Below are 27,500 nucleotides of genomic sequence, written 5' to 3' on the forward strand. Positions count from 1 at the left end.
ACTATATCTCATGTAGACCATTCACGTGTAGCACAATTTCAAGTCAATAATAGAATCCATTAAAGAGCAAAACAAATAATAATTATAATTTAAATCGGGGGTTTTTCTCCAGTCGAAAAAAGTAGCCTAAATTATGTCAGTGATTTCTCAAATTTTTAAAGAATATCTAAAATTATTTTATATCGATCTGCAGTATAATAAAAAACAAATACAATTTATTATGCAGAATATTAAATGAACTTTATGCTAGCTAACGAATTTTCTTCATAACGAATAGCCTACTTCAAAACGAAGTCTACATGAATTCTTTAATCACGAATATGATGAAATAACATTATTTCTTCTTGCATCAATATAATATAAGAATAAATGAAGATTGCTTACTTAACACAGTGAACGAATTTCAAGTTTTTTTTTGTTTTTGTTTTTTTGCTTTTTGATGGATTCTACAATCAGGGATTAAAACGAATTGTCTGTAGACCTAAGTTAAATGCAGGCTACTTGTTTTGTTTTTTTTTTTCGTTTTTTTTTTTCGTTACATTTCCCAAGTTAATGATTACAACAAAATAAAACACTACTTAATAAATTCCAGTCACTGTAATATCCTCATCCATTTGATACAAAACTCTCTCTCTCTCTCTCTCTCTCTCTCTCTCTCTCTCTCTCTCTCTCTCTCTATATATATATATATATACATATATATATATATAGTTTTGTATCAAATGGATGAGGATATTATATATCTATATCTACATATAATTTTGTTTCGTCATATTCGTGATTTATTAATTTATACATGAAAACTTCGTTTTGAATATAGGCTATACCTTATGTATATAGGTTATGAAGAAATTCGTTAGCCTAGCCTAAAGTTGATTTATTCTTCATAACAAATATTTAGAAGAAGTTAAAAATTAAGGAATTAGCCTGTATTCTATAGATGGGGAAATACGCTTTTTTTCTTAACTTGTGTTAGACTGCCGATCGAAATAAATAATACTTGATCATCTTTAAAAATGAGAGAATCACTGACATAATTTAGGGTATCGACTGCATAAAAACGAAACTATTTAAATTTGCAGCGTAAACTGATGAATTGAAAAAGACAAGAAATAAAGCATAACAACAGAGATTTTTCCTATCAAGAAAAATGTTTGATAAAATTACAAAATGAATGCTGAATGATATATGACAGGAAACACTTCTCCGCTATAGCTGCACTTGGTGTCAGTGACAAATATTAAATGTTTAAAAAATCTTTGTGAAAACGAATGGCAATGACTGGTTCTTGGATTCTAAGATTATTATCTTTAGACACAGTTTGACACTTTTTTGCCAAGAAAAGACCCAGACCTACTGGGCATGATCCGTCCTTAAGACCTAGCGTGTTGGCTTTAGTTTCACGAATTTATCATAATTGGGACGCTAATCGGCCATTTTAATTGAAAGATGAAGGCGGTGATATTAATGTTGTCCACTAGATGGAGCCACAGGAGAAGGAATCTTCTACCCCTAATATAAGACTGGGACTGACAGCTTGACATCCATTTTTCCCAGTGAACTCATCTGGCCACAGCACACATTTCCACTGTCTCTTTGCCTATCTGAGATGAGCTCTGGCCCAGTGGACCAGCAGCATCACTTGATATATAGCTTTCTGATGAGCCAAACCTGATAACCTTAAATATTACAAATTTACCCTGCTCACAAACTGCTCCAAAACAGCCCAATTTAGATATTCTAAAACCCTTTTTTATTTTGCCTCTGTCCCGTTTTTTAGTGTGGTGTAGCCATCAAAATCAAAATTTGTTTATATTTACAAAATATATTTAAGTTGGTCATTGAAACTTGGAAAATCTTTTCTTTGTACTTTTGTCAATTAAATAAAAGTTAAAGAGAATTATCAAATTTACAGATTCCTGATTTTTATTGCATTTTACAATTTGTTATTAAATGATTAAACATTTATCTGAAACATTACGTATTGTTCTTGTTGGGATTTTTATTCATCTTGTAAAATGTATTAATTATTTTTAAAACATTGTGTCTATTTTGTATTTTTATAGTCATCAAAATAATTGGATAATAAAATGAAAGTGTACTTTGATTTTTATTCTTGTGATTTTTTTTCTATTGATCTAGTATTCTGACAATCCATAACTTACGATTTCATTCTTAGCTTTATTCCATGTGCAATGAGAGTATGAATAGTGCCTTCAAGTAATGAGATTTTAAAAACAAAAACAACATTTTTTTTTAGTTTCACAGAAGAAAGAAAACAACAAAAGGACTGAAATGAAATTAAAATGATTAGCCTATAGTGATTACTTGATTTTGAAGTTCTTGATTTTCGTTAACTATCCCTTTAAGTAAAATGCAAATACATCCCTTTAAATTAAATAAAACACAAGGCTATATCCATCAAAATATACTTAAGATATTGTTTTTATTACTTATTATTTTACTTGATTTTAAATAAACATGTTCATCTTTGATTTTTATTGTATGAAACTGGGGAAATTACAGCTCTGCTGACAATGTTACAAATTCAACAAATCTAACAGACATTCTTATCAGAATCAGAATTTCTTTATTTATCCCCGAGGGGAAATTCTATTCACACGTCTATTGAGGCGACGTAACTTATCACGCGTCTGTTGAGGCGACGTACTTCTCTACGGCGTTGGTGTCACGCGTCTGTGTGGCGACGTAACCCTTCTCAAACGGAAAAGTACACGACCGTCGCCTTCGGCTGGTAATCCGTGGCACGGTCCACTCGCCATAGGTTGAGAACTGTTACGCCCGTTTCACACATACTCCGTCTGCAGTGCGTATGCGTTGCGTATTTTTTTCCGCACCCATGTTAACGGATTAGAGCGTACACACTGCACGCGGTTGCTGTCCGTCAGTGCGTTCCAGATGCGTTGCGTTTGCAGCAGTGCAGCGATCGTTTAGGCACAGAGTCTATTTTTGCTGTGCTGCATTGCGTTGCATACGCTGAATTAAAGTGACAGCGCATTGTTCGCTGTAAAAACGAACATGAATTGACACGTAAATGTACCGTAAATGCATATAATTGCAGTCTTCTGTGTTTCACAGTCAATACGTGGCTTTTTGGCTAGGTCTAGAATAGTGCAGTTTTAAATAAACAAGGCAACATAATAAATGCACTTGTCCAGGTAGAAAAGTTCTTTAAAATATGGTTTTTAATGAAGATTTAATGCGAAAGAAAGGCAAAGAGAGCCGACTGTTTCTGTCTGTGGTAAGTTTTAATTTAAAATAAATATTTGTTAAAATAAAATATTCGTGAAAGCCCAATTTCAATATGAAAAGGAAGATATAGCCTACCTATGCTGTGTTTAAATGTGTTGCAACTTGCTTGAGCAACTTAATATCCAAATCTAGAAGTCAAATGCATTGAATAGCGTACGTTGTTTATAATACGTTGAGTTTAAACGTGAATATGTCTAGTATTACTGTATTAGTGTCCTGTGATAAAAGAGTATCCTATGCTGAAAAAGCACGTTTTGATTTGAATTTAAAATAACAGATAGTGTGTTTGTGGTAAACACCCGCGGATCAGTAACGGACTGCAAACGCGTCCTGTGTGAAAGCAAAACAAGTCCGTGCTGCTTCTGCACTCGAAAACGCAACATTCTTTTATTGTTATTGCATGCTGTGTGCGCAAATGTTTTAACATGTTAGTGGTATTTTCTCCCTTTGAGGAAATATCTACGATGCAAGTATTGCAAGTTGCCCTATTTTCGTCTTTTTTGATGACTTTTGAGCGTTTGTTCCGCTTAGGCGCCAATGCTTATTGACTGAGCGTAAGCTACGCAACGTGTTACGGAATGCGCGTGATGACGTCATTCGTGCCCACTGGAATCGTTAAGGGAATCGTTTGCAAATTTTGCAAACGATTCGATGGAATTGAAACACTGGGCACCGGTTCTCAACAAGAACCGGTTTTCGATTCCCATCCCTACTGAAGACTGCAGTAAGGATGCTGAAAAATTCTGCTTTGATTAGAGAAATAAAAAAAAATGTTTTTGTATAAATCAGAATAGAAGAACATTATTTTACATTGTAATAATATTTCACAATATTACTTATACTAGTATATTTTTTTAAATAAAAGCCTTGATGAGCATTAGAAACTAGAATGCATTAAAAATCTTACTGATCTCAAACTGACTGGCTTTTTTTTTTTTTTTTTGCCAAGTGAGTCTTTTTTTGTGTTTGATGTTTGGTAGAGAGTAAAACCACTGCAATACATTTCGCTTTGCCACTTGTCTTTAACAATTAAAATCATGCATTAAGCACATCTTAAAAGTAACAAGCTGAATTGTGTTTGTCAACCAGTCATCCTCTCCACTAGCCAACGACGTTTTTTATTCTTAATTTGGTGCCAGAATGACCAGATTTGATGTTTCTGACCTAATTTAAATGTTTATTTTGACGGCAGCCCGAACAGGAGACCCATTAAATTACCGCTTTCCTCGCTTGTGTTTCAATCAGTCAGAGAGGGGGAGAAAAGGAAAAGCGAGGGTTGAAAAACATCAAGCGTCTGGATCCAGAGCAGAAGGCGGTGGTGGTATGGTTGAGGGAGGCAGGCCTGTGTTTATGTGTTTGTAGCCGGCGAGGCCGATGGTTCCGGGCCCGGATCATGACTCAAGACGCTTCGCCCTCTTCTGTAATTATGTCAAAAATACACTTTAAAGCGGAATGATGTGGAGCTATGGGTGCGGAGGGGATTTTCATGCTGATGACTTTCCCCTCCGCCTCTGATGGGGTTTGGGAACGCCGGCCAGAGTGGCCCGTGACACAAATGAAGATAGAGCGATGCTTTATTTTTTCCTCTGCGTTTTTCTGCCCTGCTCCGGTCGTCTGCTGCTGGAGAGGAGGCGCCGCGTCTCTGTTTGGAGCGAAGTGGCACCAGGCTGTGAAAACGGAGGCCCTGTTGAAGCTGGTGTGTGTCCAGCTCAGCCGCAGCTGTCTGAGAGTATGTGTCACAATCTTTAAAGCTGAAAAAAAAATGCTTTTTAAGCCAAAAAAACTTTGGTGGGAATTAGGAGTGTGCGACTGTTCTGAGTTTTTTTTTTTTTTTTTTGTATTACTGTGTGGTTGCTATAGTGATCTGGTTGGTTGATAGGATGTTTCTATGCTGTTCTGAGAGTTTATTATGTTACTATGGCTGCCATGGTGTTGCTAGGGTGTTCTGAGTGTTTAATGTGTTACTATGAGGTTGCTATGGTGTTTTGGGTGGTTGCTAGGGCGCTGTTAGGGTGTTCTGAGTGTTTGGTGTGTTATTATGGGGTTGCTGTGGTGTTTTGCGTGGTTGTTGGGGTGTTGCTAGGGTGTGCAGAGTGTTTGTGGTACTATTTCGTTGCTATGTTGTTTTGGGTCATTGCTGGGGTGTTTATATGCTGTTTTGAGGGTTTAATGTGTTACTGTGGTTGCTATGGTGTTGCTAGGGTGTTCTGAGTGTTTAATGTGTTACTATGAGGTTGCTATGGTGCTTTGGGTGGTTGCTAGGGTGATGTTAGGGTGTTCTGAGTGTTTGGTGTGTTATTGTGTGGTTGCTATGGTGTTATGAGGGTTTATTGTGTTACTATGTTGTTACTGTGGTGCTTCCGGTAGTCACTACAGTGTTCTGAGTGTTTAATGTGTTACTATGAGGTTACTTTGGTGTTCTGGGTGGTTGCAAGGGTGTTGCTTGGGTGTGCTGAGGGTTTATTGTATTACTGTGTGATTGCTAAGGGTTTCTATAGTATTCTGAGTGCTTATTGTGTGACTATGTGGTTGCTAGGGTGTTTTAGGTGGTTGCTGTTTCTATGCGGTTCTGATGGTTTAATACGTTGCTATGCGGTTAATATGGTGTTTCAGGTGGTTACGAGTGTTGCTAGAGTGTTCTGAGTTTTTAATGTATTACTATGTGGTTGCTAAGGTGTTCAGAGTTTATTGTATTACTGTGTGGTTGTTATGGTGTTCAGGGTGTTTCTAGGGTGTTAAAAGTTTTTGTGTTACTATGTGGTTGCTGTGGTGTTCTGGGCAGTTGCTGGAGTGTTGCTGGTGTGTTCTGAGTGTTTGTTTTATTACTATGAGGTTGTTATGGGACTCTGGGTGGTTGTTGGGATGTTGCTAGGGTGTTCATGGTGTTCTGGGTGTTTAATGTGTTACTCAATGGTTGCTATGGTGTTTTGGGTGGTTGTTGGGGTGTTGCTAGGGTGTTCTGTGTTTATTGTATTGCTGTGTAATTATTTTGGAGTTATGGGTGGTTGCTAGGGTGTTCAGAGTTTTTTTTTACTATGTGGTTGCTGGGGTGTTGCTATGGAGTTATCATTGTTTAAAGCTTTTATGTGGTTGCTATGGTGTTCTGGGAGGTTGCTGGGTGTTGCTCGGGTGTTCTGATGGTTTAATGTGTTACTATGGTGTTTTGGTGGTCACTAGAGTGTTGCTATGGTGTTATTAATGGTATTAATGTTACTATACTATACTATGTTTCTGTGTGGTTTCTATGGTGTTTTGGGTGGTTGCTAAGATCTTGCTAGAGTATTCTGAGTGTTTAATGTGTTACTCTGTGGTTGCTAGGGTGTTCTGTGTTCATTGTATTACTGTGTAGTTATGGTGTTCAGGGCGTTGCTAGGGTGTTCAGAGTTTTTCTCTTACTCTGTGGTTGCTGTGGTGTTCGGGGTTGTCGCTTGAGTGTTTAATGTATTACTATGTGGTGGCTGTGATATTCGGAGTAATTGCTGGGGTTTTCTATTGTGTTCTGAAGGTTTAATGTGTTACTATGTGCAGTCTATGGTGTTTTGGTGGTTGCTAGGGTGTTCTGAGTGTTTAATGTGTTACTATATGGTTGTTATTTTTTTTTTGGGGGGGGGGGTCGCTAGGGTGTTTTAATGTTTAATGTGTTACCGTGTTGTTTCCATGGTGTTTTGGTGGTTGCTAGGGTGTTGCTAGGGTGTTCTAAATGTTCAGGGTGGAGCACAAAGGCCACGAAGTGACACACACACAACTTTTTAATAGGTTTGATCACATCATCCCTATTGAACAGCCTTGTTCTGTTTCTGTCACTCAGACTCTCACCTACTCACTCTTCTGTTTACCTGAGTCATGTTCTGGAATGTTCCAGCATAGATGGAGTGGCGGTGATCATTATGGGATGGTTCTGGCCGTTCTGTGTGAACTGGATGCCTGAAACAGGTGCGACTGTATCACAGGCTGTGTGGGAGATAGTTACTGTAGAAAGGTTGAACTCTCTTTTCCCATCGTGAGACGCTGTGTTTCTCCTTCTGTTGTCTGTTAGGATCACAGCAGCGATGAAGAGGATTTAGTGCTAGAGAGAGACTCCAGACATCAAAGCACGGCGCAGCAGTGTTTACACTGGGAGAGCATTCCTGATGCTCACTTCTCCATGAGCCCATCTGTCTGTGTGTGTCTCTCCCTCAATAAATCCACTCAGAACATTTGATATCTCTGCTGCTGTATCCAATGACACACACTGATGTTTACATGGGAGCAATGTTTCATACTTGAGTCGTATTTGAACCCTCACACTTTAAAATCCCTGAATGTGTTTGCATTACAATATGAAAGAGAGCATGATTTATTGTAAAGAAAAATGCACAAACAGTTTGTGTAGTGAAGAAAGTTATGGGTCCATAAGGGGCCGTTCACTCAGGACACGCCTTTGCATCTAAATACTCAAGTCGCAGAACTCACAGAATGCAAGGGTCTTGAGATGCGCTTGCAATAACGGAAATAACAGTGCATCCTCCATCATGCTCCCGTCAAATAAAACCGTTGCCGTGCCAACTAGGTACTGTAAACAAAAGCTTGCAACGCTTGTCCCGCCTCCAGTGTCTTCTGATTGGTCCACTGCTTTGGAACGGACATCGATGAGCGGCGCAGCATGTAAAAGTTTAAATTCCTTTAACTTGATATGGCGTCTTAAAAATGCTTATTGTTCATGCACATCCATCTAGTGTGCTTACATAGAAAATCAATGGAAAAGTGGCGTATTGGAAAAATGCCTTGAACGCTCCCTTATTTCTGAGAAAAGATCTTGTAGCATTTGTTTGATGTTTAGCATCTAATGTAATAACTTTCAGACTTTTTTTTAAATAAAGTTTTTGGGTCAGTTTATGTCTGGTAAAAGATGGGATGTTTTATAATTAAAAAAATATATATATAAAAAATACATGCATATTTTTAGGGAAATTAGTTGCTTTTTCCATCATCTGAAATATTTCAAAGTGACTTATATTGCAATAATGTATTTGACTTCATATTCAATTAACGTTCAAGCACACAAATGTATTTTTTATAAGGAATGCCACTATAATTTCTGTACTATAATTTTATACTTTTATTTTTGTTTCTGTTTTGTTCACCATTCAATTTAAACGTTTCATTTAATGTATTGCTATTTCAATGTAAAGCAAAATGTGAATTGTATTATCTTAAGTTTAACTTTTTGTAGTAAAATTAACTAAAACTGAAATAAAAGCTAAAATTATATATACATAAAAACTACTAAAAATTACAACCGCCCCCCCACCCCCAGAAAATGTAAAAAAAAATAAAAGCATGAAAAAAACCCTTAAAAACCATTAGATTGAAAGGTTTCATTTATTGCTATTTTATATTATTTCTTAAAGTAATAAAAATTGTACTAAAATAAACAAACTGAAATAAGTTAATAAAAAACTATATAGACAAAAAAACTACTGAAAATGACAAAAACTGAAAATATATAAAAAAAAATGAAAAAGGTTTCATTTATTGCTATTTTACATTATTTCTTAATGTAATATATAAATGTAAACATATATTTACATAAGTCATATATTAACTTATATAACTTATATATATATAATTTAACTTTTTGTAATAAAATAAACTAAAACTGAAATAAAAGCTAAAACTATATATTCATAAACTACTAACAATTGCCAAAAAAAATGAAAATATGAAAATAAAAGGCATTAGATTTAAATATTTCATTTATTGCTATTTTACATTATTTCTTAATGTAATAAATGTGAATTGTAATATCTTAAGTTTAACTTTTTGTACTAAAATAAACTAAAACTGAAATAAGTTTAAAAAAAAGCTAAATAAAAACCATTTAAAGGTTTAATTTATTGCTATTTTACATAATTTCTTAATGTAATAAATAATAAATAATAATAAAATGGTTCTAATAAATGTAATAAACTTAAATAAAAGCTAATAAAACACAAAAAACTACTAAAATAATGGAAAAAAATTAAAATATAAAAATAAGACCAAATAAAAACTAGAATTTAGTTTAAATTAGATTTATAGGTTTCTTTTATTGCTATTTTACATTATTTTTTAATGTAATAAACACATGTGAATTGTATTATCTTAAGTTAAAAACTATATAGACATAAAAAAATACAAAAAATGACACACACAAAAAAACTAAAAAATATGAAACCCCATTTATGAGAAGTAGTAATAGTGATGGTTGACTTGGCAAACACTAAGTGACTGCTGTTTGCTTCAAGAGACACACTTTTATTTCTTCTCAGAAAAGTTCCATGCAAAAAACAGTTTAGCGGTTCAAGCTGTTAATTGTCCGGTTGTTTAAGCGTCAGTAATTGATTGGCCGTCAGGGGTCAGCTGGTTGCCATGGAGTCTGTTTGCGCGAGCGAGTCGTGTTTACACTCCAAAATAAAACAACAATAAAAGAGCCGGGCCTTGATGTGGCCGTTTGTGTACGGACGCACTTTACCATCATTCCAGTGTTTGATTATGGGGCCTCGGCCGCACGGAGTCCCGGGAGAGATCTGCTGTTACTCCCACACGCCGGAGAAAGACGTCAGCACGGTGACAGGCCTTTTTTTAGCTCTCATGCACACTTATTAGAATTGCACAGATTAAACATTTCAGACATATTTTTTACTTTTCCTTCATTTAGGCTGTACTTACACTTCACAAATCATGCAATTGGACAAACATTGGACAAAAATTGCTGCATTTGCTCAGCATTTGGTCTCGGTTTCATTGATGACATGTCTGTTATCATGAGGTTTTTGTGTGTATGATTGTACGGAGAGGAAAAGATGGATGAAAGTGATTCTGAGAGGAAGCTGTGACTGCGTGGCCTTTGTGACCAACGAAGGGAAAAATCAGAGAAAGAGAAACAAACAAGACGGGGAACAGGAGGAATTCCTCTGTTTCTCCAGTTCTGACACTGAAATTGATCTTTAGGAGCATATAAACCATATAAAAACCCTTTTATGTCAAATATTTAAAATAAATTCACAATATAAACGGAGTTGTACAATCATAAAAAAAGTCAAATATAAAAGCTGTACCCAAAGCACAAGATGTCAAAACAAACTTTTAAAGAATGCATTTGATATAATTTAAATTGTTTGCGTTCCTATTTGCAGCTGATTTATTTTTTAAAAGTTTGCCAGTTTTTTTTTTTTTCCTTAATGTCTTTTTTTTTTTTTTAAGAAGAAACACCACGCTTTTGGTGTTACTTTATCTGATTGATGGATTTGTCTTAAAAACTTAATACACCTCAGCCGTTTTTTTGCGCTGCCTTGCATTGACTTTTTTTTAGTGCACTAGGTATTTTGTCCTTAATGCTGAAAAAAAAATCTCAAAATTTGTAAAATAATAAAAATTTTACTTCAAATGCAATTAAAAATGAATTAACTATTTGAGCTGATTTTGTAACGTTGTTACTGAATTTTGATTTTAGCAAGAGAAGTCATTCACGATTTATGACAAGTTGAAGGTTATCCTTAGAAGCTTATTTATGATTATTTTTAAGAACATTCTTTTCAAGAGTTTTCTCTTTCTTAAAGGAGAAGCTCACTTCTAGAACAAAAATGGACAGATCCAACATTCAAGATGTTCATGTCTTTCTTTATTAAGTCGTAAAGAAACCATGTTTTTAAGGAAAACATTTCAGGATTTCTCTCCATATAGTGGACTTCTACTGTTGTGGCCAAAAGTTTTGAGAATGACACAAATATTAGTTTTCACAAAGTTTGCTGCTCAACTGCTTTTAGATCTTTGTTTCAGTTGTTTCTGTGATGTACTGAAATATAATTACAAGCACTTCATATGTTTCAAAGGCTTTTATCGACAATTACATGACATTTATGCAAAGAGTCAGTATTTGCAGTGTTGGCCCTTCTTTTTCAGGACCTCTGCAATTGGACTGGGCATGCTCTCAATCAACTTCTGGGCCAAATCCTGACTGATAGCAACCCATTCTTTCATAATCACTTCTTGGAGTTTGTCAGAATTAGTGGGTTTTTGTTTGTCCACCCGCCTCTTGAGGATTGACCACAAGTTTTAAGATCTGGGGAGTTTCCAGGCCATGGACCCAAAATTTCAACGTTTTGGTCCCCGAGCCACTTAGTTATCACTTTAGCCTTATGGCACACTGCTCCATTGTGCTGGAAAATGCATTGTTTTTCACCAAACTGTTGTTGGATTGTTGGAAGAAGTTGCTGTTGGAGGGTGTTTGGGACCATTCTTTATTCATGGCTGTGTTTTTGGGCAAAATTGTGAGTGAGCCCACTCCCTTGGATGAGAAGCAACCCCACACATGAATGGGCTCAGGATGCTTTACTGTTGGCATGACACAGGACTGATGGTAGCGCTCACCTTTTCTTCTCCGGACAAGCCTTTTTCCAGATGCCCCAAACAATCGGAAAGAGGCTTCATCGGAGAATATGACTTTGCCCCAGTCCTCAGCAGTCCATTCGCCATACTTTTTGCAGAAGATCAATCTGTCCCTGATGTTTTTTTTGGAGAGAAGTGGCTTCTTTGCTGCCCTTCTTGACACCAGGCCATCTTCCAAAAGTCTTGGCCTCACTGTGTGTTCAGATGCGCTCACACCTGCCTGCTGCCATTCCTGAGCAAGCTCTGCACTGGTGCCACTCCGATCCCGCAGCTCAATCCTCTTTAGGAGACCATCCTGGCGCTTGCTGGACTTTCTTGGACGCCCTGAAGCCTTCTTAACAAGAATTGAACCTCTTTCCTTGAAGTTCTTGATGATCCTATAAATTGTTGATTTAGGTGCAGTCTTAGTAGCCACAATATCCTTGCCTGTGAAGCCATTTTTATGCAACGCAATGATGGCTGCATGCATTTCTTTGCAGGTCACCATGGTTAACAATGGAAGAATTTTCAAAGAATTTCAAAGCATCACCCTCCTTTTAACATGTCAAGTCTGCCATTCTAACCCAATCAGCCTGACATAATGATCTCCAGCCTTGTTCTCGTCAACATTCTCACCTGAGTTAACAAGACGATTGCTGAAATGATCTCAGCAGGTCCTTTAATGACAGCAATGAAATGCAGTGGAAAGTTTTTTTTTCGGGATTAAGTTCATTTTCATGGCAAAAAAGGACTGTGCAATTCATCTGATCACTCTTCATAACATTCTGGAGTATATGCAAATTGCTATTATAAAAACTTAAGCAGCAACTTTTCCAATTTCCAATATTTATGTAATTCTCAAAACTTTTGGCCACGACTGTATGGTGCCCGTGGGTCCAAAATGCAGTTTAAATGCAGCTTCGAAGGGCTCTAAATTATCCCAGGCCAAGGAAGAAAGGTCTTATTTAGTGAAACGATCGGTTAGTTTTTTATTTTTTAAATTGACAATTGATATACTTTTTAACCTCAAATGCTCGTCTTGTCTAACTCTGTGTGTACTCGGTGTATTCTGGTTTAAGGCAGTTAAGGTATGTCGAAAAACTCCCATTTCATTTTTTCCTCCAACTTCAAAATCTTCCTACTTGGCTGCAGAAGTACCAACCCAGTGTTTACAAAGTGAACATGCAAAGAAGATCAAACACCCTTTACAAAAAAGGTAAAACAGGGATGTAGGATGATTTTGAAGTTGGAGAAGAAAATGAGAGGTGCGTTTTTCAACATACCCTAACTGTATTGTACTGAAATACACAGAGTACAAGCAGAGCTAGAAAAGACAAGCATTTGAGGTTAATAAGTATATAAATTGTAATTTTTCTAGTCAATTTTTTAGAAAATAACCGATCGTTTCACTAGATAAAACTCTTCTTCCTCGGCTGGGATCATTTAGAGCCCTTTGAAGCTGCATTTAAACGGCATTTTGGAAGTTCAAACTCGTGGGCACCATAGAAGTCCACTATATGGAGAGAAATTGTGAAATTTTTTCTCAAAAAACATAATTTCTTTACGACTGAAGAAAGAAAGACATGAACATCTTGGATGACAAGGGGTTGAGTAAGAATTGTTGGAAATGCTAAATACTCTTAAATGCATTCTTACGTTATAAAATAAGAAGAAAATAGACGTTACAAAGAACTAATAATGTTTTGTGACCCTGACTGGATCATTATGATTATACTATAGCATAAGATTTTCAATGTTATCTGTATATTTATCGCTGCTGTAATGTGCTTGAACCCATTGAACTTGAGAAATGTTTTTGTTTTTGTTTTTGCTCAGCAAATGAGGCAGGTTATTTCTTACATTGTCTGATGTCTTGTGTTTTTTGTTGGCTTTTGGTGCAGGTGTGTTTTGTGCATGTGAAAAGTGAAGTGTGTGGGTGTGTGTAATGACCCATTTGTGACCCTGGAAAACAAAACCAGTCTTAAGTAGCATGGGTATATTTGTACTTATTACACGGCTCTTTGGAATGCTTGATTCTGATTGGTCAGTTGAGACATTTGCAGGTTCGTTCTTTTCAAATAATCACCGCTCCAAAGTAATAACGCATAGCCGGTACTACTTGTATGTTTAAAATCCCTCCGTGCCAACAAAGATTACCGTTTGGCGCCATCTTGTGACAAACTCTGGACAACCACAATTAACAATGGAAAATTTCGACATTAATCTATTTAAATTGTCTTACTAACGTACATAGTTTGAATGTTAGTCACGTGGTACTATATCATCTCGCGGAAGGATAAAAATGTTAATTTAAAACAAATATGCCAATAAAAGGTTTCAAATTCATATTCATGTCCAGTTTTTTTCCTGATGTGGCAAGTAGCCGTGTAATAAGCGGGATAATGTACAGGCAGCCTGTAGTTATCGCGAAATAAGCCCCTTCAGTGTGATACAAGCCTCCGCTTCGCGTCTGGTCCTGATCACACTGTCGGGGCTTATTTCTGCGATAACTACCGGCTGCCTGTACATTATCCCTTACGGGTCAGACTTATCAATTTTTCCTTTATGCCAAAAATCATTAGGATATTAAGTAAAGATCATGTTCCATGAAAATATTTTGTAAATTTCCTACCATAAATATATCAAAACTTAATTAACAACATTTTTGATTAGTATGACTAGATATGCATTGCTAAGAACTTAATTTGGACAACTTTAAAGGTGATTTTCTCAATGTTTTGATTTTTTTGCACCCTCAGATTGCAAATTTTCAAATAGTTGTATATTTACCATATATTATCCTATTGTAACAAACCATACATGAATGGAAAGCTTATTTATTCAGCTCAAAAAAAAAAAAATACCCTTATGACTGTTTTTTTTGGTCCAGGGTCACATTGCCTCATTGGGATGGTGACAGGTCATGGGTGCAGTAATTCATATCATTGCATTGGCACAGTCCTGTGTGTGTGTGTGTGTGTGTGTGTGTGTGTGTGTGTGTGTGTGTGTGTGTGTGTGCAAACCCCCTCTGCTGGATGATTTGTGTGTGACAGTGTTGAACTTTGACCCTGTGTGTTATCACATCTGACATTGAGTCCCGATTCATCAGTCATGATCTTTGCTTATTTGTCTAATGTCTGGAATGACACTGGCTGTCTTTCAAACCCTAGTTATTTTAAAGCAATAGTTCACCTCAATATAGTTCACCCCTCAGGCAGTCCAAGGTGTAGATGAGTTAGTTTCTTTATCAGATTTGGAGAAATGAAGCATTCCATCACTTGCTCACCAATGGATCCTCTGCAGTGAATGGGTGCCGTCAGAATGAGAGTCCTAACAGCTGATAAAAACATCACAAGTAATCCACAAGTAATCCACACCACTTTAGTCCATCAGTTAACATCTTGAGAAGACAAAAGCAGCATATTTGTAAGAAAACAAATCCATCAAGACATTTTTAACTAAAATATGAATCCATAATAATGCTTCCTCCAGTAAAAGTGTTTACGAGCCAAAACAGTCCAAACAGCTCTAAACAAATATGTGGGTTGATTTTAATGTGAGACAACAGGAGATGGACTTTTTTTTACTGGAGGAAGCATTATTATGGATTATGGACTCGTATTTTGCCCAGAAGCAACAATTTGAAGTTAAAAACATCTTAAATCATGGATTTGTGTCTACAAAGAGTTTTTAAGGTTTTAAAATTAACTAATTGTTATCACCTTACTTACCCAGTTAATTGATTACATTGATAATTGCAAGCATTTTTTGTATTACACGTTTTCTAAAATCTTAGGTTTAAATATGCAAATGAGGTATTATTTAATGAAATATTTGCTCAATTGCATACATTTCTAATACAAAAATCTAAACAGCATGAAGTCAGTTTCAAAAATTTTGTTACTTTTTTTTTTTTACATATTAGAGTCAAATGTTTTACAGAGGGGATTGTCACTCCATAATTCAGAAAAAACTTTGACAGAAAACTATGTATTTTTGACCATTTTGGGGGGAATAAAATGTTGTATAAAATCAAACAAATGATATATAAACAAATCCCTCTGTAAAAACCTTCAGAATATAGACAGGAATAAAAATGTCAAGTTTGGTGTGTGTAAGTGCTACTGAAGTGGGGATTTAAGGCTCACTGTAGGAGAAAAAAACTCATTTTGAGAAAAACAGCCTTTAAAAATATGTATTGAAATCTATTGACACAAATAGATAAAGTGCTATGAAAGAAACACTTAACGGTGTCTTTTGGGTGTTTTCTTTCCACTAGTTTGAAAAAAACACTTTATGAAACACCAAAAAGCCCAAAGTCTTAAACTTGACAGGTGCATGAAAAAAAGTGTTTTGCCTGCAGTGTCTCCCCTTCAGATGTTAACTGATGGACTGGAGTGGTGTGGATTATTGTGATGTTTTAATCAGCTCTCATATTGACGGCACCCATTCACTCCAGAGGATGCATTGGTGAGCAAGTGATCTGATGAAGAAAGCTGAGTATATTGAACTAGTCATATTGTTATGCAAAAAAATAATAATAATGTGTATTATTATGCATAGTCACCCTTTACCTGTGTTAAAATCACTGTAATGCTCTCTGTTTTCTCGTATGCAATAGAGCCGTGTTTCTTTCACCTGTGATCCGCTGTGGCTGTAATTCACTGGCTCATTCAGCGTTTTTCTTTCATCGTTTCAATAAGAGGAACGTCCTGACGATTTCTGCAGGTGAAGTTACCCGCTCGCCTCTATCGGCTTCCATTTTGCGTCGTCTCCTCTCCTTTCCTCTTCTCAGAAACCGCCACAATACCTTCTAATCCCTTTCATTGAGTCAGCAGACAATCCGACTCTCGGGCTCTCATTATGGTCGGCTCATTATGGTGTGGGTTTCCGTGCGTCTCAATGGGAGCCGGAGCGAGCCGGCGAGGGCGACGGCTGTAATCTGAGCTCGCTCCTGTTTTGACAGTCCTGTAGTTCTAATAGCCTCGCCAACCATCTCGCAACTCACTTTTCCAGACCTCATCCTGTTCGCTTTAGACCGGCGCTGCTCAGTGAGAGCCTCACCGGTCAGTTTGGAGTCAGGGAAAATCAGTGCTATATGCACATCAGCATGTGGTCCTGCATAGAACATTGCAATTTGGCATAAAGTTAAATGCTGATTGGTTGAATCTAGTCAAATTGAATCTAGTCTACATGGGCGTAGTGTTTACAAACGCTGTGAGACTTTAGTAAAAAGCACATGTTTGAATGTGAGCCATATTCGTCTTTCTCCAGATGCTGTTTGGCTTGTTTTAATGCTTTTTTTTTTAAAGATCAATTTTGATCAGCTACACTATTAAAAACTTTCTATTCATCAAAGAATCCTGAAAAATAAAATGCATCACTGTTTCAACAAAAATATTGGGCAGCACAACTGTTTTCAACATTGATAATAATCAGTGTTGGGGAAAGTTACTTTTAAAATTGTTACATTACTTTTGCGCTACTTTTTAAATCTGGGCAGGGCTTGCTTGTTTGTTTTTTATATAAAAAGTTCTATTTTTGGCAAATGTAAAAGCCTTTTCACACCAAAAACCTCAAGCTTAGAGAAAAGTAAATTCACGTCTGTACAGTAGATCGCAGAAGAAAAAATGTCAACTCTTTAGCAGTAAAAAAAGGAAAACAAATGTCTGAACATGGGGACAGGAGAGCTTTTAATCAATAAATGAGGGGGGGAAAGTAACTGGCGTTTCTTAATTGAAAAAGAGATATTTTCTTATCAATTAAAAAGTAATGCGTTACTTTACTAGTTACTTGGAAAAAGTAATATTATTACGTAACTTGCATTACTTGTAATGGGTAACCCTCAACACTGATAATATTCAGAAATTTCTCTTATATATTAGGATTTATGAAGGAAAGACTTGAGTATTGATGCTGAAAATTCAGCTTTGATCACAGCAATTAACATACATTACATTTTAACATATGTACATAGAAATGTTTTTTGTGTTGTAATAATATTTCACTGTTTTTACTCCTTTTTTCAAATAAATAAATGCTGCCTTGGTGAGCAGAAGAGACTTAAAATTACTTTTAAAAAACATTTACAGTCTTTCTGCTTTGAAAAAAAAAAACAGTTTTAAAATTGCTGACATTATCTTGTTGGTAGGGGCACATACAGTAAATTATTTTACTAAAATAAGAGGGATCATACAAAATAAATGTTATTTTTTATTTAGTACTGACCTGAATGAGATATTTCACATAGAAGACATTTACATTATAGTTGAATTTATAAAAATGACCATGTTCAAAAGTTTACATCCCCTTGATTCTTAATACTTTGTTGTTGCCTGAATGATCCACAGCTGTGATTTTTTTTTTTTTTTTTTTTTTGGTTTAGTGATAGTTGTTCATGAGTCTCTTGTTTGTCCTGAACAGTTAAACTGCCTGCTGTTCATCAGAAAAAGCCTTCCAGGTCCCACAAATTCATTGGTTTTTCAGCACTTTTGTGTATTTGAGCCCTTTCCGACAATGACTGTATGATTTTGAGATCCATCTTTTCACACTGAGGACAACTGAGGGACTCATATGCAACTATTACAGAAGGTTCAAACACTCACTGATGCTCCAGAAGGAAAAGCCTTGCGTTAAGAGTCGGGGGTGAAAACTTTTTGAATTTATTAAAGATCAGGATAAATGTAACACATTTTGTCTTCTGGGCAACATGTAAGTGTCTTCTGTAGCTTCTGAAGGGCAGTACTATGTATACTAAATATGATATTTAGGCAAAGTAAGAAAAATGTGTTTAAAAGTTTTCACCCAAATCTCTTAATGCATGTTTTTTCCTTCTAAAGCATCAGTGAGTGTTTGATTCTGTAATAGTTGCATATGAGTCCCTCAGTTGTCCTCAGTGTGAAAAAATGGTAATCAAAATCATACAGTCACTGCTGGAAAGGGTTCAAATACACAAAAATGCAGAAAAACCAAAGAGTTTGTGGAACCTTAAGGACTTTTTTGAAGAACAGCAGCAGCGTATGTACATTTTTTGTAAATTCAACTATTATTTTCACTACATCTTTTATGTGAAATATCTTATTCAGGTCAGTACTAAATAAAAAATAACATGCATTTTGATCCCTTATATTTTGATCAAATAATTAACATTTCACAGATTCTGCAAGGTGTATGTAAACTTTTGAAATCAACTGTATTTTTGTCCAATAATATGTTCTTTCTAGAATATCTAGAATATGCTCACTCTTCCTGTCACTCTAGCATTAGTAAGTAGCTACGTATGGCAAAACAAGAAAGTAAGTAGTTTGTCAAACAATTTCCTGGTCTTTAGGGCATTGGGTATTGATAGTCTCCCAAAATGTTTAGAGTTGTCAGACTAGTTCTTATATGACACTGCCACGCTCTTCATGTTCCTGTGTTTCACAATACAACTGCAGATGCTTGACTTTCTAGTGATTTCTCCTTAATTCATCTAGCAGACATCCATTTGCGAAAGCTAGGAATCTCTCTCTCTCTCGTGTCTGAGTCCTTGAGCAGATGTTCTCTATGCTTCATGTTGTAAACACTGCGCCGGAAGTCTATGTATTCTCTGCATCTGTGTATGAATGCACTGATATCCAAACACATGCACAATATTTGCAAAACATACGTGCACATGCTGCTGGAATGAAATCTTTATTAATGCACATGCATTTTTATTGTGCATATGCATAAATCATAATGAGACAAAGACATTGATACAGTATAGAGTTTTTGTTTGATTTTGACTGAATAATTGCACTTTTGATATGTTTTCAGTGCAGAAAGTGATGTTCTTTCTCTGTATGCATTCATAAATCAAGATCTTAAATGCATTTACTTGTGAAGGAAAGTGACTTAAGATATTAAGCATTGTTTTCTGAGAAATTAGGTAAAATTGTGAGTTTCTGCAAATGGGGTAATGGGGTAAGAAGAAAAGCTTCTAAGATATAAGACAAGTTTTAAGATAATACTAAGAAAATCACATTTTGTAGTGTTGGATCTTCCAGTAAATGCACACAGCAAATATTGTTTGAAATTAACTTTTGCTGTGTTTAACTGTGAATAAAAATGAGGCTGTTTCAGTATAAAAGCTCTATTAGACACATTTGCACAGATAATGTTGTCTTGTTTTTTCTTACCATGTATACAGTCTTCTAGGTATATTTGTATTATTCAGTAAGCATTTGATGAGGTGCTTTTTAGCCATTTTATGAGGTAGTACTGTGAATATTGTCTGTTTTGTGTCTGTGTTGCCATGAAAACAGCACAAACTTGAGCCGTTAGTGCATCACTGTAAACACATTCTTCTTTATGCAAACTAAAGGACGAGTCTGATTGATTTTCTGTTTCATGATCCTGTTGAGAGTAATACTGCGTCAAGAGTTTAAAACTGAGAAAGTGAGAAAATTGAAGCGTTGATTTGAGATTTAGAGATAGAAAACACAAGACATATTCATATATTGACTGAAAAGTCTTCCTCAACTATAAAGCGGCTTTCATGGTAATTTTTTAAATTATATTAGTTCACACTTTAATTCAAGAATGATTTAATTCAAGTTTTTCTTAAATGTCAAATTGAAAGGTTTTATATAACTGTTATTATTATTGGTGATGTTGATGAATTATTGTATGCAATTCATGTAAGCATTATTGTTATTTAAAAAGTATTGCCATTAATATAGACTTTGATACTGTTATGACATTAAATGGCAAGTAAAGTAAGTAAATAAGTAAAGAGATAGAAAAGATTAATAGAACAATATTTATGGATTTTGCTGATTATAAGAAAATAAAACAAAAGTGTATTTATGTATGTATGAATATATGGCTTTATTTATTTCCAAATCAGTTTAAAAATGCAATACTGATTAGGCATTAAATAGAAAAATAATAAATAAATACAGAAAAGAGTGCCAAAACTATGTGTAGGCATTGATTCTGATTTTGAAATAAATAAATGCATACATACATTAAAATAAATAAAAATAGAAAAGCATGACGGGAAAAGATATATATATAGACTTTGGTGCTGTTTTGTACGGAGCCCCTAAGGGGACGTGGAGCAAAAATTAAATAAAGTTTAGTTTCGCGTGCTCACGTGAAACTATCGCGTGCGCACGTGAAAGTTTCACGTGAGCACATGAAACTAAACTTTAAAAAAAATTCTGTACATGAAGGTTTTCGCGTGAGCACATGAAAGTTTCAAGTGAGCACATGAAACTAAATTTTAGATTTTTTTTACTCTGACGTCCCCTTAGGGGCTCCGTAGTTTTGGCATTAAATGATTAATAAAAATACATACATACATATTAACTTAATTTTAATTAAAATTTTAATTTTAAAGAGTATTATGCATGTATGAATATATGTATTTATTTATTTCCAAATCAATCAAAAGTTAAAAGAAAGACAGAAAAGAGTGCCAAAACAGTGTGTAGGCATTGATGCTGATTTGGAAATAAATAAATGCATACATAAAAAAAAGAAAAGCATGACGGAAAAAGATATATAGGCTATAAAATTTAATTAAATTTAATTAAATTTAATTTATTCTTAATTATATATATATATATATATATATATATATATATATATATATATATATATATATATATACATTAAATGAAAAATAAAATAAAGACAGAAAAGAATGCCAAAACAGTGTGTAGGCATTGATGCTGATTTGGAAATAAATAAATGCATACATAAAAAAAAGAAAAGCATGACGGAAAAAGATATATAGGCTATAAAATTTAATTTAATTAATTCTTAATTATATATATGCATTAAATGAAAAACAAAATAAAGAGAAAAGAATGGCAAAACAATGTGTAGGCATTGATGCTGATTTGGAAATAAATAAATACATACATAAAAAAATAAAAGCATGACGGAAAAAGATATATAGGCTATTTAATTTAATTTAATTTAATTTAATTTAATTTAATTTATTCTTAATTATATATATGCATTAAATGAAAAATAAAATAAAGACAGAAAAGAATGCCAAAACAGTGTGTAGGCATTGATTCTGATTTGGAAATAAATAAATGCATACATAAAAAAAAGATAAGCATGATGGAAAAAGATATATAGGCTATAAAATTTTAATTCAATTTAATTTAATTTATTCTTAATTTTATATATATGCATTAAATGAAAAATAAAATAAAGACAGAAAAGAATGCCAAAACAATGTGTAGGCATTGATGCTGATTTGGAAATAAATAAATGCATACATAAAAAAGAAAAGAAAAGCATGATGGAAAAAGATATATAGGCTGTAAAATTTAATTTAATTAATTCTTAATTATATATATGCATTAAATGAAAAACAAAATAAAGAGAAAAGAATGGCAAAACAATGTGTAGGCATTGATGCTGATTTGGAAATAAATAAATGCATACATAAAAAAAAGAAAAACATGACGGAAAAATATATATAGGCTATAAAATTTAATTTAAGTTAATTAATTCTTAATTATATATATGCATTAAATGAAAAATTAAATAAAGACAGAAAAGAATGGCAAAACAATGTGTAGGCATTGATGCTGATTTGGATATAAATAAATACATACATACATAAAAAAAAAACATGTGATGAAAAAAAGAACAACATGACAGAACAATATATATAGATTTATATTTGGCATTAAATGGAAAATAAACGTACAGATAGAAAAGAGCGACGGGTGTGCTGGAACTCGGCTGGCAGAACATGAACAAACTGCATAACTGGCAAAAGAAGAAAGAAGCTCCACAGGGCAAAAATACTTTCTCACCACAGCAACTCTTTATTATCTCTGCTCTCCTGTGTTTGTTTTGAAGGCCGTTTGATTTATGAGTATTTTTAGACGTCTGTCTGTGGTGGAGATGACGCTGGAATGTCTTTATGTGCCACTACAAAGCCGTGGAAGGGACGGCTCATCCCCAGCCGGTTTGCGGTTTAGACAGACGTACGGACGGCTCGGACTATTGTCAATAATCTGTTTGTGCGCCACCGTTCCACCAAAAACCAAATGAAGATGTGTCTTTTGGGGTCAAAACCGATGCCGTTTTTAGATTTCTGCCCCTTTGTGAGATAAAAATACGCAGTGGAGATGATAGACTGCGTTGGACGGTCTCTTGATGGTAAACAGGGCTGGCATACGCTGGCCAGAGATAATGATTAGCTTTACGTGAGACGCCAAACGGTGGCTCCAGAAGCTCGTGCTGCTTTAGTCGTCGGACGGAGAACTGATGACAACGACTCGTTCAGAAAGGATTCGTGAGAGGGTTCAGCTTTGTGGCATTACAGAGGCTACTGGCTGAATCCAGCTGTTATTTAACTGCCTTCCTCTTTTCCTTTTTGTTGAAGGCCACACATCCTCAAATCTCAAGCAGATATAAAAAGTTTGGATTTTTTCAAAGCAATTTGTACTTTTATTCACATTGCATTAAATTGATCAAAAGTGACGTTTAAAGACATTTATAATGTTACAAAAGATTTCTGTAACTAAATGCTGTTCTTTTGAACTTTCTATTCATCTGTGAATCATGAAAAATAAAATGTATCATGCTTTCCGCAAAAATATGAAGTAGAAGTAGTTTTCAACATTGACGATTATTAAAAATTATAAAGCAGCAAATCAGCATATTAGAATGATTTCTGAAGGATCATGTGACACTGAAGACTGACGTAATGATGCTGAAAATGCAGGTTTGATCACAGGAATAAATTACATTTTAAGATATATTTGCATAGAAAACAGTTATTTTAAACTGTAATAATATTTCACAATATTGATGTTTTTACTGTATTTTTAGGGTCAGTTCTATTTACTATAAAACTTTTTTCTGTTTTTTTTTTTTTTTTCTTTTTTTACAGAAAGCATTTATTCACAATAGAAATCTTTTCTAACAATATATAAGTCTGAACTATGGAAGCCGTTTCCACCACTGAATGAAAAACAGGTTATTGCTGATTTTTTTTTTTTTCAGAATTGAGATATAAACTCACAATTGTGATTAAAAAAAAGTCTGAATTGTGAGATATAAACTCGCAATTCTGTGAAAAAAAAAATCAGAATTGCATGATATAAACTTGCAACTGCAAGAAAAAAGTCAGAATTGTAACATAAAGAGTCGCAATTGCGAGTTACAAAGTCAGATTTGCATGATGTAATTGTGAGTTTATCTTTTCATTTATCTTTTCTAAATAAAAGTAATTATTTCTTTCAATAAAAAAGGAAGACATTTACTGACCCCAAACTTTCAATGGTAGTGTATATTGTTGGAAAATATTTTTATTTTAAGTAAATAAAATCATGTGAAAACCACTATTTTAAACAGTTTTTTCTGTATTATTAATCAAATAAACGCAGCCTTGATGAGCAGAAAAGTCTTCTTTAAAAACATTAAAACTTTTGAATGGCAGTGTATGTACTTTAGGTGTTCAAAAGTGAAAAGACATTCTAAAGACAATCGGAGCACCTGACCCTGATTCTGTCCATGTACTTCACTGTTCCTGTTATTTCTCCTCCACTCCTCTCTTTTTCTCCATCTTTCCATCATCTCTGTGTTTGATTGATGTGCACAAGCCCTTCTGTGCACATGACATCAGCGTCTCTCTGCTGATCTGCCAGCTGCTGATGTCACGGCTCAGTTTCACGCTGGGATTTCCGCTCCGTTGAGCGGGATGAAGGGACGCTGGCGGGTGAGACCCGGGTGAGGCAGGTCACGGCCAGCCTGTGCATCCCACGGGAACGTCCCGCTGCTGGGAGGGTTATTTGGGGAAGGGTCCAGTGCATCCATGGTTATGTGCCAATTTGCATACTTTTAAAACCCACTTCTGAGTTTGTTTTAAGACTGTATGCCAGGACATATGTGACCCAAATTCACTTCCAGTACAAAAATTTACAGATAATTCTCACCCTCTTGTCATCCAAGATGTTCATGTCTTTCTTTGTTCAGTCGTAAAAACATTTTGAGATTTTTCTCCATTTAGTGGACTTCTATGGTGCCCCCGAGTTTGAACTTCCAAGATGCAGTTTAAATGCAGCTTCAAAGGACTTTAAACGATCCCAGCCGAGGAAGAAGGGTCTTATCTAGTGAAATGATCGGTTATTTTCTAAAAAAAAAAAAAGTCAATTTATATACTTTCTAACCTCAAATGTTCGCCTTGTCTAGCTCTCATCAACTCATCAAATGTGTATTCTGGTTCAAGACAGTTAGGGTACATCAAACGCCCTTTACAAAAAAAAGGTAAAACAACAATGTAGAACAATTTTGAAGTTGGAGAAGAGAATGAGATGGGAGTTTTTTGACATACCCTAACTGTTTTGAACCGGAATATATAGAGTTGACTGAGAGGTAGACAAGATGAGCATTTGAGGTTAAAAAGTATATAAATTGTCAATTTGTTTTTTTTTTTTTAGATAAATAACCGATTGTTTCACATTTTGGAAGTTTAAACTCGCGGGCACCACTATATAGAGCAAAATCTCAAAATATTTTTACGACTGAAGAAACAAAAGACATTAACATCTTGGATGACAAGAGGATGAGTAAATTATCTGTAAATTTTTGTCCTGGAAGTGAACTTCTCCTTTAAGTAGCACAGGTATATTTATAGCAAAAGCCAAAAATACATTGCATGGGTCAAAATGATCGATTTTTATTTTATGCCAAAAATCATTAAGATATTAAGAAAACTGTAAATATGTCAAAACTTAATTTTTGAGTAGTAATATGCATTGCTAAGAACTTCATTTGGACAACTTCAAAGGCGATTTTCTCAATATTCAAATTTTTTGCACCCTTACATTCCAAATTTTCAAGCAGTTGTATCTCAGCCAAATATTGTCCTGTAATAATTGTCCCTTATGACTGGTCACATATTACAGGACATACCTTAAAAATGTCATTTTTATTTATTTATGTGAATGCATACAGTAGTGAATATCCTAATTAATTACCTAATTAATATTCATGATATATGGCCTATAACACGCCCCCTATTTAAAAAAGCGTTTCAACATTCTCTCTCTGTCTTTCTGTGTGACTCCTATCTCTTTTGGTTTTTCATCGATAAGGGAACAATTAGTCAAATGTTCGCCCCCATGTGTGGGAAAAGGAAGTTGCCTCTTCAACATCAAAGAGCCGTTGTGTGCTGAAGTTTCAGATTCGTGAACTCATGCGTTTGTGTCATTTGAATGTAGAAGAGTGACTCATTTGATTCCACTTTGTCATTCACACGAAGCAGATTATCATGTTTGCTGAAAAAATGTACATTAAATGTGATCACATATACATTTTTAAAAGCATGTCATCATATTCTGACGATATCCAAAAAACATTTGCTTGAGCTCTGTGAAAACCATTCTCATCCAAAAAGAGATTTAATGAACAAATGTAATGCATCTCAGTCCTGTTTGCCTGTTTTACATCCGAATCTCTCTGTGTCTGCAGTCTCACCCGCTGTCTCTGTGTAACACCAGTGAGGATGACCGTCAGGAGAGCAGCTTCATCAGCATCGTCAAACTCGAGAGTCCAGAGAGCAAAGTGCCGCAGTGCCAGCCGCTGCTGGATAAAGTAAGACTGATGGGAAACTCAAACACACACTTACATGAACACAGGAGTTTGTTGTGATTTATTTAAGCTCAGTTATAACATTGGTCCAGGTTTTGTGCACCAGAAGCAGTCATGATGTTGTTTTTCTAGATAATTTTCTGTCCTCGCTGACCCTTGAATGAAACTGCTGTTTGAGTTGTGTATTGTATATGTTAATGAGCTCTGCTGTGATTGGCTGCCTGCTGTTGTAGCTCAGCCTGTCATTCGTCAGAGCAGGTAAAGTTGCTGTCAAATAGAGGTTAATATGTAAATTTGGGGGTTATGTGTCAGCCGGTGTTATTTTAGTGTCATTTATGTACTATTATAGTAATATATATTTTATATTTTACAATATATTTTACCTTTATTTATACAGCGCTTTTAACAATACAGGTTATGTCAAAGCAACTTTACAGTATTAAATAGGACATTAGTGTCAATAGTGCAAACGTTTTTAATTTTTAAAATGTAATTTTACATGCTTGTATAATTTGTATTAGTTTAGTGTAATTTATATCTGTTTGTTTTAGTAATTTTCATAAAAGTAATAAGTAAAAAATATCTTTTAGTATAGTTCATAAATGTTTTTCATCTAATATTTATTTATTTATTTTAGTTTTATTTTAATTCACAACAAAAACATTTGTGTTTCTTACTATTTTTGTCTTGTTTTTATTAGTATAAATATCTAAAAAATTATTGAATCAAGATGCATTTACTTGACAAGTAAAATCATTTAAGATATTAAGTATTGTTTTCTAAAAAAAAAAAATAAATATGTAGTTATTTTTGGCTTAATGGAGTAAGAAAAATAATCTTAATTCTAAAGACAATATACACTTTTTTTTTTTTCCCCCATTGGCATTTTTGTCTTGTTTTTTAGTATAAATATCTAAAAATTATTAAATCAACTTAAGATATTATGTCTTGTTTTCTAAAAAAAAAATGTTGTTAGTTTTGGCTTAAAACAAGCAAAAATATCTGCCAATAAGGCAAGAAAAAAAATCTTGTAATAAGTAAAGTATAAAAAGTATTAAAAAGATCAAAATCTAATTAATTTTTTTGCTTAAAGTCTGCCGATAGAGTAAGAAAAATAATCTTTTTTTTTTTTTTAAATTTCTTGTGCCATATTTTTTGCTTGTTTTAAGCAAAAACGAACGAAAACAAGACTTAATATCTTAAGTCGTTTTACATGCAAAGTAAATTCATCTTGATTCAAGAATGTT

General features: G+C 34.5%; 1 protein-coding gene across 1 annotated transcript in view; it reads left to right on the forward strand.

Moving 5' to 3' along the window:
* Nucleotides 1-27,500, forward strand: part of rnf43 (ring finger protein 43) — a 184,300-nt gene that overhangs the window by 117,205 nt on the left and 39,595 nt on the right. The window contains exon 2 of the mRNA XM_073841340.1: nt 26,134-26,256. Coding sequence (XP_073697441.1) covers nt 26,134-26,256 — 123 coding nt within the window. The remainder of the gene's footprint in view (nt 1-26,133; nt 26,257-27,500) is intronic.

Source organism: Garra rufa, chromosome 5, assembly GCF_049309525.1.
Source record: "Garra rufa chromosome 5, GarRuf1.0, whole genome shotgun sequence".
Lineage (NCBI taxonomy): Eukaryota > Metazoa > Chordata > Actinopteri > Cypriniformes > Cyprinidae > Garra > Garra rufa.